The sequence below is a fragment of the Eschrichtius robustus genome, chromosome 14 (assembly GCF_028021215.1).
Source record: "Eschrichtius robustus isolate mEscRob2 chromosome 14, mEscRob2.pri, whole genome shotgun sequence".
Classification (NCBI taxonomy): domain Eukaryota; kingdom Metazoa; phylum Chordata; class Mammalia; order Artiodactyla; family Eschrichtiidae; genus Eschrichtius; species Eschrichtius robustus.
Genome location: NC_090837.1, coordinates 84,530,441 through 84,542,757, shown reverse-complemented (window position 1 = coordinate 84,542,757; position 12,317 = coordinate 84,530,441). Strand labels below are relative to the sequence as shown.

The 12,317-nt window shown below is 47.2% G+C and overlaps 2 protein-coding genes across 5 annotated transcripts in view; one reads left to right on the top strand and one right to left on the bottom strand.

Annotated features, from left to right (window-relative positions):
• Nucleotides 1–6,527, bottom strand: part of PMAIP1 (phorbol-12-myristate-13-acetate-induced protein 1) — a 132,162-nt gene extending 125,635 nt beyond the window's left edge. For all 4 annotated transcript variants that reach the window (XM_068562765.1, XM_068562762.1, XM_068562764.1 and 1 more), the window contains exon 1: nucleotides 6,169–6,527. In XM_068562765.1, the coding sequence (XP_068418866.1) occupies nucleotides 6,169–6,506 (338 nt within the window). In that variant the 5' untranslated portion in view covers nucleotides 6,507–6,527. The remainder of the gene's footprint in view (nucleotides 1–6,168) is intronic.
• Nucleotides 5,035–12,317, top strand: part of CCBE1 (collagen and calcium binding EGF domains 1) — a 235,022-nt gene continuing 227,739 nt past the window's right edge. Inside the window, exons 1-2 of the mRNA XM_068562759.1 lie at nucleotides 5,035–5,692; nucleotides 6,129–6,209. Of these exons, the coding sequence (XP_068418860.1) occupies nucleotides 5,562–5,692; nucleotides 6,129–6,209 (212 nt within the window). The 5' untranslated portion in view covers nucleotides 5,035–5,561. The remainder of the gene's footprint in view (nucleotides 5,693–6,128; nucleotides 6,210–12,317) is intronic.

The following is a 12,317-nucleotide window of genomic DNA, read 5'->3' as shown; positions in this document are numbered from 1 at the left end:
TAAACTGAATCCCAGGAACTTGTTCAGGGTCATAAAGGTTTTAGGTTTTAGAGCTGGATTTCAAATCTAGGTAACTCTAATTTTTAAGTCTAATTCCTTTCTTTTCCCGGTGTTATTTCTCTAAGTCCATTTTTTAAAAGGAAGGAGGTAAAGTCAACCTCATATCCACAGGAAAAAAATATTTTCAATAAGTAATAAGTAGGTACTTTTAATAAGTAAGTACCCATTCTCTGCTAGCATGGGCATTATATTTATTCCACCATAAAAGATACCTTGGCTCAAATAAGAAAACTTTTATTAAAGTCAACATTGTTATTACCTGTCAAATTGGCTTGATACCATACTACTAAGTATCTCCAAGTTCTCAATAAATATTAAATAAAAACTCTTACTCCTATGGAGGTAAGGGATATAAAGAGAGTTAGCTCTACAAAAATAAAGCAGAGAAGTTGTGGTATAGAAATGGCTGATACTCCAAGGAGTCAGCTCATAAATCCTGGGTTAATTCTAGTGGCATGTTCTCCACCAGAGACCTCGTAGCATGGGGCTGGTGGCCATACCTCTAATGCCAGCCCTTCATCCTTCCTTTTCATGCTTGTGGGGACCACAAGAGATGGGGCCCTCCCAGCTGCACGTCCTGCCTTCCCCATTTGTCCCACAAGGAGGTGCAGAATTGAATGGAGCTAGAACGCTCTTCTAGAAACCCTGGGTTTGATCTTGCAGCTGTGACTAGTCAAGGAGACTGCCGACTCTCATGGTCTCGACAAACTCCTTTGGAAGAAACCCCAGACAGGGACTCAGAGTGCGTGTGTGTGTGTGTGTGTGTGTGTGTGTGTGTGTGTGTTAGAACTTTCAAGAACATGACACCCAAATCACATGAATAACTTTTCTTGACCTTTTTGAGACATTCAACCAAGTAACAAGAAGTTTCTCTTTTTTAAACAATTTTGTACATTTTTCTTTTAGCCGCCTATACACATATAAGGTTAACTAATCTTTTAACATTACCTTTATTTCAGAGTTTGGCAAAAATTGTGTGATTCTGTCACAGACATAGGAATCAGATGTTTCTTCCTGTCTTGGGAGAAAATTCCAGAGACCCACAGCTTCAATACACTTTCAGAATTTGTACAAGTTAAAATGAAGGTAGACTAAGTGCAAAGATAGTGTATACACCCCAAAACCAGGGCTTTAAAACCCTTTTACTGTGTGAACATGTTTCAGTCTTCTTGCCTTGAGCATTTCCTCACAATGGCTTGGAGACTGGAGCATTTTAACACTCTTCAAGGTTTACCCCTAATTCCCTAAGCAGACCTGGCCATATGTCAATCAAAACTGAAACTGAAGGAAAGGTATCAGGGTAACCTGTTTATTCCAGGGATATATGGTATATGTGAACCACTCACAGTTCTGTAGGAGCTCTACCCATGCTTGTTGGGTCTTGTTTCTATGAAATACCTTTAGGTGACCGCTGCTATATTCCAGGGAGACCAACAGGAAAAATCTGTGATTTTTTTGGAGAAATTTATAGGCTTTTTCTTCATGGCTACCTTGAATCTTGTAACTGATCATGCAGTTATCCTGAACTGACGTCTGAGAATCTGAGAACTGATTTGTGATCTGCTTAAACATAGCACAGGACTTATACATAGGAGGTATTGTTTTCAGCCACCACAAATCCCTTTCATAAGGAAAAATTTAAGCAAACAAATAATAGAGGAATGAATTGTGTCCCCACTTGGTGGTGTTTTGCCCTTTAATTTGTCTTTTTATGGATCGTTCTTTTCTAATACGATGTTGAACTTCTCCAAAGAAGATGTTGGAGTCCCTCAAAAAGGAGTGGGCAAAATGGGTGAAGGTGGTCAAAAGGTACACATTTCCAGTTCTAAAATAAATAAGTCCTGGTACTATAACGTCCAGCATGGTGACTATGGTCAATAATACGGTATTGTATGTTTGAGAGTTAGGTCTAAGAGAGTAGATCTTAAACGTTCGCATTACAAGAAAAAAAAATGGTAACTTTGGTGATGGATGTTAAGTGGACTTGCTGTGGTGATCATTTTGCTATAGCTAACATATGGAATCATTATGTTGTACACCTGAAACTAATACTGCACATGTCAATTTGCCTCAGTTGAAAACATAAAAGCTAAAAATTAAAAAAAAAAGAGTGAAAGAGGCCGTGGTTCTTATTTCCAAGGGTACTCTCTGCCCAGTGGCCTAGTTTTTTCACTTTGCTTGTGTATACTGGCCTCTGTGTTCTCCAGCCAGTGAACCCCCCTTCTCCCCTCAGCCCCAGACAACACTCAGCAGTCCTTAACAATACCTGGCCCACCAGGGAGTTGAACCTACAGCACAGTCTGCATTCAAAGCCCTTGGTACAGCCTCGTACCCCTGGGACATGGCAAATTGTATAACTATGCACGCTCTGCTTTGTCTCAGGGAAGCTGACAGGCCTATATGGAAAACATCGCAGACAGTGCCATGCCGAAGAGAAATAATCATACAGAGCCTCCCCCAAGGAGCATTTAGGTCCGTATCATCAGTCTTTGTAACACGCCTATGAAAGAGGCAGGAGGTGCGTCCTCTCAGCCAGGGTTTCTTAAGTGAGGGAATGGGGCAGATCGTTGGGGAGCTTATGCATGGTTGGGGAGAGAGTTAGGGTCTCAGGAGAGACAACCGAAGACCCCGGAGGTCCCTGCCACACTCAGCTGCATTCTGACATCTCCCATGCAGGCTGCAGCCTGAGCCAGTGCAGGTTTCGTCTTTTACAGGAGTGTTTAACTTTTCAGGGGACTGGAATACATACAGGCCATCCACATCTCTTTGCCCTCGGCTGTGCTTTCCAGCCCAGGTCCCAAAGCCCCACAAGAAATGTTGTGCGGTCAGTAGCTGCCAGTGAGTTTAAATTCCAGGCCTCCAGGCAGAGGTTTTAAAAAAGGTCTCTGCTCCAGCTCACCTCTTCCAGAAATGCCCCCTGACCACGCAGCCTCGGGGTTTCCTCCCAGGCAAACCTGGCCTGTTTGCTGGGCCCCAGCACCTCCTCTGACACCTCATTCTCATCTGTGCTCAGTGGAGGGGCTGAAAATAAGGAGGCCTCAAAGTCAGCTCAGTCCCCAATTTTCCGCCACACAGCTGTGCATAACAGACATGATTTTGCTTTTATCATTTGCAGCCTGAATTACTTTCTCCGTAAAGCTGCATGTCCCCATATGTGGCTTATTAACTATTTAAGGAAGCCGATAACGAATCTCCTATACCATTCTCTCCTACTTGTAGAACTAAGACCCATAATACAACAGTAGAAAAGCAAAATTGAGTAAAGAGGAGAAAAAAAGATAGCCAGATATCAAAATAGAGTAATAGGTAAGAAAATAAAAATAGAACCTCCTAGGGACTTCCCCTCGCTGGTGGTCCAGTCAGGGGTTAGGCCTCCAAGCTTCCACTGCAGTGGGCGTGGGTTCTATCCCTGGTCTGGGAACTAAGATTCCCACAAGCTGCATGACTTGGCCAAAAAAAGAAAAAAAAAAAAAGAAAGAAAGAAAAAAGAAATAGAACCTTCTACAGAATGGCCTTTTCTCTGCAAGACGGAGACTAAACCTTTTTTTGGCACAATCTTAAAGTGATACAATTTTTATAATCTCCACCATGGGTTTATTTTTCAAATGCTTAGAGAGGTATCTCTTTAGGAACCCAAACAACTGCTGTGAAATAAACTATCTGGAAAGCAGAAAGCTGGAAAGTTAAAACTGAAAATCCTGTGCAATATAATCATTTAGGTTAAAAGTGGTAACAGTTAATGTCTACTGAGCGCTCAATATACGCCAGGCACTGTGAAAACATCATATGCATTACCTCATTTATTACTCTTAAACACTCAGGGAGTTTTCTCCATTTTACAGATGAGGAAACTGAGTTTCAGAAAGGTTAGGTAACTTGCACAAGGTCACGTAACTTGCGCAAGGTCACAGACCAAGGAAGCCACACAGCCTGGGTTTGAATCCAGGTTTATTTGTTGTTTTTTTTCCTGACTGTGTGATGGTCACTGGCAGGTTTGGCAAGCTTCTGAAGTGTCTCCTGAACTACCACGTGAAAATTCACTTCTCTTGTGTGTAGCACCGTATTTCAATATCAAGTGTGTTTTATGCTCTGCCATGTCTAAGTTTTGTAGGAAAGAAACCCACCTCGCTGAAGCTGGACTCCTAGTTTCAAGGGATATGGTATCAAATAAAATCGTAAATGTGAAAAACCTTTGGAAAATTTAAAAGCAATCTACAGAGAAATGAGGATACCACTGCTATTTTAAAATGTCAAGATGTATGTGATATGCACGGTCATTCTCAGTTGCCCAGAATATTTTGAATCAAAACACCTGCTCACCTAACCAATTAGCACACCGGTAACTTGTGAACAAGCTACCTTTTCACCTCCTCGTGCAACCCCCTGCTCTTGCAACTTATTTCTGGGCCACGACCACTAGCTTTCTCAGCGGGGCACGTTTATGTCACGAGCTTCTCTTTAACAGGCACAGAAACGCCTAACGTGCAACCAAGTGTGAAGGTGAAGGCGTATATATATGAGTTACAATTGGGTCACCACCAGATGAGCTGATTTACCGTACCGCCCCGCAGCCGGGGTTTTCAGGATACCCGTTAACAACCCCGCATTAACTAGCAGGGGGCAGGCGCTGATTAACGGCCCCCTTCCGTGTCTCACCTGATCTTCCAGGAGTTTCCAGCTCTCACGTGTGTGCGTGGTTTTGAAGCAGCATTAAAGCTGCTCAGGGCAAGAGGATTTAAAAGCCCCCTCTGAAAGAGCTGTTGAGAGTTTGTTGCTTGTTCGACCGGAGGACTAAGGGGCTTTAATGAAGACAGACCACGCTCTAGAAATGGTGCAATTTCAGGTTTCAGAGAAGGCAGTTTGGGAGAGCCGCTGGCGCCTTCACCTCCTCCTTCCTCCCTTATTCTGCTAAGGCGAACCGAGGTAGCGGGAAAGGACAGTGTAGGCGCTCGAGGGGAGAAGCCAAACATTAGCCTGACCCGGGTCCTTGGAAAGCAACTGACAACAGGAAGGAAGCTTATTAACCCCTCTGCTCCCCCTCCCTTTTCCCGGGGTGAGAATCGGCTCCTCCTCCCGGGCGTGCGACCCCGGGGTAAAATGCAAGCGGCCGCCTGCTTTCCGCACCCTGCGCGCGGCGCCCGGCGGAGGAAGAGGCAGGCGGCGAGGGCGCCGCCCCAAACCGCGTGGAGCGAGTTCGTCTCTCCGGCGTGAACCTCCCGAGCGAGACGGCCTGGACCCCGCGACCGTCGCGCCGGCTGGGCACCGCAGGCGCCCCATTTCCCGGCCTCTCTTCGGAGCTGGCACTCTGCACCCCAACCCGTAGCCTAATCCCTCTCAACACCACGGCGCCACCAACCCCGGTGCCTCGCGCAGGTGGCGCAAACGCCCGCGCCCTCGGGCGCCCCCTGCCGGGGAGAGGGAAGGCGGCGGCGGGCGCGGAGGAGCCGGGCGCAGGGCGGGGAGAGAGCTCCGGCGCCGGGAAGAAGCCGGGAGCTTCCCTGATGGTGCCGCCGCCTCCAAGCCGGGGAGGAGCGGCGAGGGGGCAGCTGGGCAAGGGCCTGGGTCCGCTTCTGCTGCTCCTGGCGCTGGGACACACGTGGAGCTACCGAGAGGAGCCCGAGGACGGCGACAGGTAAGCGCTGCCGGTCCCTGCTTGGTGCGCCCCGGCTTTTGGGGTGCAGGCGGTGCCCCTTCCCCCCACAGCGGTGACCCTCACGCCCTCGCTCCCCGGGCGCTCAACTGTTCTGGCCTACGTTAAACTCTGCTCCCGGGTGAGACCCTCCGCGCCCTTAGCTCTGGCTCCCCCATCTGTGGGTCGGGGCACCGAGATACCCGCGCGCCGCCTTCCTGCCGCCCTTCAGTGCCCCGCTTCTTCACCTTTTCTTTCGCTTGGGCCTGGGTTCCCTGCGTTGGCCCCTCGCCGGGCCCGCCCCTGACCCTGGAGTCCGCTCCGCGTCCGCGTTAGGGAAACCAGCGCCTGGTCGGCGCGCGGGACGCGGATGCCCAGAGCGCGCTGCCCTTCGCTCTCCAGCGGAGAACCAACTAAGTTCCTCCAACTTTTTCCACAGAGAAATCTGCTCGGAAAACAAAATCGCCACGACCACGTACCCGTGTCTGAAGCCTTCGGGCGAGCTCACTACGTGCTTCAGGTAAGTCTCGGGGCTCCGCCGAGTCCGTCCGTGCGCGCCCGGGCTGGCTGGGGAGGCGGCGCCGCGCAGGAGGGGCTTGGAGATCCGCTCGGGGGCCGGGGCCACGGTGGTGGGTGCTGGGTGAGTGCTCCTTGGTGCAGACGCTTTCTTTTCTTTTGCGTGTGGTTTCTGCGCCGGAGCAACGATGGGCAACTGAGTGTCGGCACCTAGAGTTCGTGCTCTAAGAACCTGAGGGAGGTGGTTTACTGCTCCCTCGAATACGTGCGTGATGGTTGGAGAAAATGTTGAAAGTTTCATAAAGCGGATCGGATTGTGGGTGTAAACAGTGCGGCATAGCAAAGGTGAATGGTTGGTTTTGCGTTTTGTTTTGAAAACATAAAGGCATACAACCAGGAAATACTTGGTCCTTGGCTATCTTTTGACCTTCTGCCAGGACAGAGTGTGACACTGTCACGGCCTCTGTGGGCAGGAGGATGGGGGCGGAATGCGGGCCGTCGATAGGGTTAAGTGAAAGCAAAAAGCGTCAGGATGGTTGAGCCACAAGAAGAGGATCAGTCTTCTGAAAATTCAGTTCACAGAGCCTGGGTGCTTGTTAAAGCTAAGCATGAATAGGGCCAGGGAATCTGTAGTATGAAAAATGCTCCCAGGTGGTTCTGATTCTCAACAAGGTGAATCACTGTTCCCTGCTTGCAATTTTCTGGAGGTGAGGGTTGACTTGTTGTCACCATAGGCTTCTGTGCCAGTGCCCTCAGTGGAAGGAGGCACCCACCATAAGCGCTTATGAGTTGCCTGCTTTTTAAAGGTTCTGTGTGAGGTACAGGGATCAGACACTCCATCAGACTCCATCTCTGTCTCTGGGAATCGTGCACTGCTTGGGGTGCCAGGCTAAATATTGGGTAGTACAAGATAACACAGCAATCCTCAAAAGTGAACTTGAAAGAGAAGGAAGTTGCACTAATGATGTGGTAGCAGATGAATCCTTTGAGCTGTAAAAAAAAAAAAAAAATTGCATGTGCTCAAGGGTTCAGGTGTAAGTGGTTACAGGGATGGTCAGTTTAGGGGTACAAAGGCACCATCAGTTACATCACGTACCATGCCGCTTAAGTGAAGCAACAGTCAAGTCTTAGCCTTGGGAAGGGCGCCTTCTCTGGGAAGTGGGTGGTGACACTGAACGAGACATGTGAGTTAGTGGGGAAGAGGGAGTATGGTTCAGTTGGCAGGTGAAGACTTGGAGAGGTTAACTGCGTAAGCAAGGTCGCCCATCTGGAGACCTGACCTGGGGGTGCTGGCTCCAGGACTCTGCCTGGTGCCAGCCCTGTGTTTCATGCACACTATTTCTCAGGACACATTTTTTTCCCTTGTCACCGCAGCCTAAAACCTCTAATCTAACATGGAACGTGTCCCTGAGATGGTTTGCTCATTTATTTGGTCCCTGAAGGTCAGACTGCACATAAGTCAGTGACAGTTACAGAATGCATGTCCGATTTTCAGAAACCATTGGTGCCTGATTAGTGTTCTAAGCTGATTTCATTCGTTACACTGTTACTTGTTACGCTGTTAACAGAATTTAAAAACAGTGTGGTGTTTTTCTGCACTAAGCCTCTGTAGGAGACATTAGCAGTGTCTTGATATGTTTTCATTAACAGCCACTCAAAGAAACAGCTTATGAGAGCTAACAAAAAGGATATCTTATTTCTAGGAGAAAGGAGCTTAGAGGAATGGGAGGGTGTTTTCAGCTGAAGAAAATGGTAATGGTCCCTGTGAATATTGTTTCTTTGGTTTTCCTTTAAGAGTTCTATGTGCACTTCATTGGTTTTATACAATTGCCATAGTTTAGTACCTTCCTAGAGACAGTCAGTTGGCAGTTGCTGCCCCCATTTTGAGCCCCAAGAATGGAGGAATGCTGTGTGCTCTTCGGTTTGTGAATTCTAATTGTCCTGGCCCTGTAGACCCTTGCTACTCCCGGTGTGGTCTGGAAACTGGCACAGGCATCTTCTGGGAGCTTGTATTGTCTCGGGCCCCTGCCCAGAACTCCTCAATCAGAACTTGCATGTTAATGAGATATGCATTAAGGCTTGAAGCGCTGCTCTAGAAACCCGTGTCCTCACCCGAGTCATGGTGCAGACCTGTTTGGACAGATCCTCAGGAGCTCAGAGGCCCCTGCAGATGAGTTAGCCCTTCTACCACAGTAATGTAAAATCAGACAAAGAGCCAGCCTTCCAGGAAATCGGACTCATGGACTGTTGGATGACCCTTAATTAAAGTGAAAGTAACGTAGCAGAACTACTACTGTTCTGGGAATGCTTTCTGACTGCCTAGAATCCCACTCTTAGCAGATGTCTCTGGTGAATGGCTTTTTGCAGAAGAGAATGCATACTGGAAGTCACTCCTGAATTTAGAAGGTGGTCTTTTAACACTGGCTTTCGAAAAACCATTGACATGGAGGTATGGTAGATGTAACATCTGATTTGCCATTATTCCTGAAAGTCATATGGAGACTGAGGTGATATGGAAAAGAGATGGGGTCCGAATACTCTGTCCTGGACCCCACCACGCTTGTACACTTCTGTTTTCCGTGGTTTTACGTAAGCAACGCCTTTCCACTTAAGCCTTATATTAAATAACAGTTGGAGGATTTACTATATATTCACCACTGTCCTATGCACTTTACGTACATACAGCTGTAATCCTCAAAGCCACTCTGTAGCATGTGTGTGTTGCCTCAGTTTTACAGAGAGAACCGAAGCTCGGATTAAGTCCACTTGCCCAGGGTCACAAAGTTAATACACGGGAGAGTCGAGGTTCAGACCCAGGTTTGTCTGACTTCAAAGTCTGGGCCCTTTCGTCATCCCGGTGGTGTCTACAGATGTGACTGAACTTTCCAAATCTGGCATCTAAGTAAGGAAGAAAAGTATCCATTTAGAGGCTAGAAACTCAAAAGAAGCAGATAACTCCAGCAGCCACCGTGACCACAGTGGTTTTCTGAGTTACGATTGCTCTTGATCTGTCTCAAACAGTTGAGCTTACATTACCATGTTATACACGACGTTGGGTTCCTACATGTATAGCTTTCCTTCCTTGTAGGATTTCATCATAATCACAGGGTCTGTCTCTAGGGACTCTACCCCAGTGTGCATTGAGCCAAGTCCCCAAAGCTGATGAAACACTGAGCGAACGCCTTTGGCAGCTTAAGCTTAGAGGGCATGTTTGCTCAGTGTTACACTCTGACATGGAACGTATTCTTTTACCAGTAGTTAAGATTTCAGAGTGTGTGTGATTTATCTAGACTCTAAATTTATCCTAGCCAAAGCAAGCCCATAAAGTTATCATGGCATTTACCCCTCTTGTGGCTATTAAAGTTCTTCCTACAAGTTAACTTTTTTCCTCCTTTCCCAGACGACATAGTTTTTGAACAAAAGGTTTGTGTTTACCTTTTCTTTATGGGGGTCTCATATCAAGAAAATGATGTTAAAGTCTTTTTAAAAATAAGAAAATGAGTGTAGGAAACATCAAGAAATCAACTTGTATTGAGTGAGCCTGTGTCCAATAAACATGCTAATTAACTCTTTGGATCCATTAATCAATTAAGGTCTTGAGCATCTATTATGAGCTTAACATAGTCCTAGAAAATGCTTGAGCGTAGTCCCTGGTCAAGTTTTACAGACTTGATTTTTAGACCAAGGCCTCTACGACTGTAACCAGTATACAATGTACATGATTGAGTTCAAAATTGTGTAGTTTATACTATGTGATGGGGAAGAGATTAGAAGCAGCTAGGAATGGCTTTATGGGCAAGAGAAGACTTGATTGTCTTTCAACGTGGTTCTTTAACAGAATGTTCAGTGTTTGTTGCATTAGCTATGATCTTCAGCTTTGTGGTTCACAGACCTACAAGTAGAGGCCCTCAGCTGTATTTGTCCCATCGGTGCTGTCTCCTGAGGGTCATGTTCCCATGGGAAATAATGACATGGGGATGCAAAAACTCCCACTTAGGATTTGGCAACACTGTTGCATTATTTAATTAAAATGTGGAAGTTAACATATTTCTGCAAATGTGTTTACTTGGAAATTGGAGAGCAAGAAGGTCGCTTAATTTAGAGCAGCACCACCAGAGGGAGAGCCCCGGACTTTAGCTAAGTCTCCATTGGAGGAAGGGCTGGAGAATGTGCTATCTGGCAGGTCCCTGAGTCTCCCTACACAGGGCTTTGATGTCAAAACATGCATAGTAGAAACTCTCTTCCCCAGTTTGAATTCCAGCTCTACTGCTTCTGTGACCTTGAACATTTCTCAATCTGTGTGCTCTAGTGCTCTAAGTAAGTGAGGATCACGTTAGTACTGCAGTTAGAGGGTTACAGTGAAGATGAAATGAGTTGATGTACATAGGAAGCGCTCAGTGAACGCTGCCTCTCGGGCTCGCTGCTGCGTCTCCCCAAGTCTGGCGTGGTGAGTGCACGAGCTGGGTGCTCAGTAGACATCTGTTGAGTTTTGAGCTTTACAGTAGACATTTTTGAAAGAGCAAATTCAGACCCTAGCCAGAAACCCTGAGGGTGTTTATAGCAGTCACACGTCGGCTGTTTTTAGTTGCCTCTCCAAATGTAGGCTGGCCCAGAAATCTAGCGCCTTGGGAAAATTATCAGTACAAAAGATATCTTTTGCTTCCTGCCTCCTACTTGACTACACGATGTCCTCTGTTCACGTAACTATAAAAGCAGGCAGAAGGCACAGTTACCCCATTTTAGAGGCTCTTAGAGATTTGCCCCTTGTCCAGGGTCATGAAGGGTCTTATTGGCAGAGACAAGACTAGCGATTAGGTCCTCGGCCCAGTTCTGGTTCCTCCCTTCTCCCTCCCCGTTCTGTGGCCAGCGTAGCTTAGGACCCGCTCTGAGGGCAGCTCTGAATCACTGTTGGCTTATTCAGGGCTTGTGGGCCCCGTTTAAGAAAGCATTTGTATCTTTATGTCTGCTGTCCATATTCTGACCATAAGGAGGAAGTAGTCCAAATGTCGTGAAGAACAGAGCAGGGGACGGGTGGGGGTGGCTTCGTGCAAAACTGCCTGAATCACGGATAAGTTGGAGGCAGCCTCATGTTTCCCTGTTAGACCCTCTCTCCCACTGTATGGTTAGCTTGCTGAGCGCCTGGTTCCTCTGTCCTCTCATCCATGACTGTAGCCTCAGAGGCTAGCCCCGTGCCTGGACAGGGTCCATACACGTTGTCATGTACACAGGACTCGGTGGATGAGGGTTAACGCTGCAAGTAAACAAGGAGATTTGACCGAAATCTTTTAGGTCTTCCAGAACTTCTGTTGCTATCCGAGTATGCCTGCTTCTTTAGCTGAGTTTCTTTTTGCTAAAAACCAGATTACTTGCACCTCTGAGCTGCTGCCATTGTTTGCATTAGTTCCCACCTTGACCTGTTAAACTTTAATTGCTAATGCGTTACAGGTGCTGATTCTGGCAGTTATATAGCTCATTCCATTGACTTGTTGCTTTAAATAATACCTGAAGAGGATGTGGGCAGTCCTGCCCAGTGTGTTGATTGCTCCGTGGACACTGGCTTTGAAGTGGTGGTGATCACAGTTTTAAAGGGGATCTCGCTCCCTACCCACACCCTCTTCTTCAGCTTGAACAGGTGTCAGGAGAGAGGGGAGGTGGGGATGTTGGCCCAGGCAAGGTTCTCTCTCACTTTTCACTCATCCTCTAGGGAACAAGACAAAAGGGTAGGAAGCAGCTAACAATTGAACTGGCCACAAAAAGCCAGGCTTTCACTGGTGCCCTTTGAGACCGGGTCCAGTTGCTACTCATTGTCCCCAAAGTTACTGATGCCTGACTTGCTACATTCACTTTCCTTCCTCTTTTCTAAGTGAAGCTGTGGGGTGGGTGCACCCGGAAAAAGCAGATATGCTCTTTTTTTCTAGAACACCCTATTTTCTCAGATGGTAGTTTGCATTCCAGTCGGTAGTTTAAGTTCAGTGGTTCAGCTTCTGCAAACTTACTACCTTCATGTGCAGTGGGATCCTCGCTGCTTCTGTGCGTTAGAGGGTCTGCCTGATTCGGGGCATTGCTGACTATCTGGAGAACGAAGGTCTCCATTCTGTCTCAGCTTATTGCT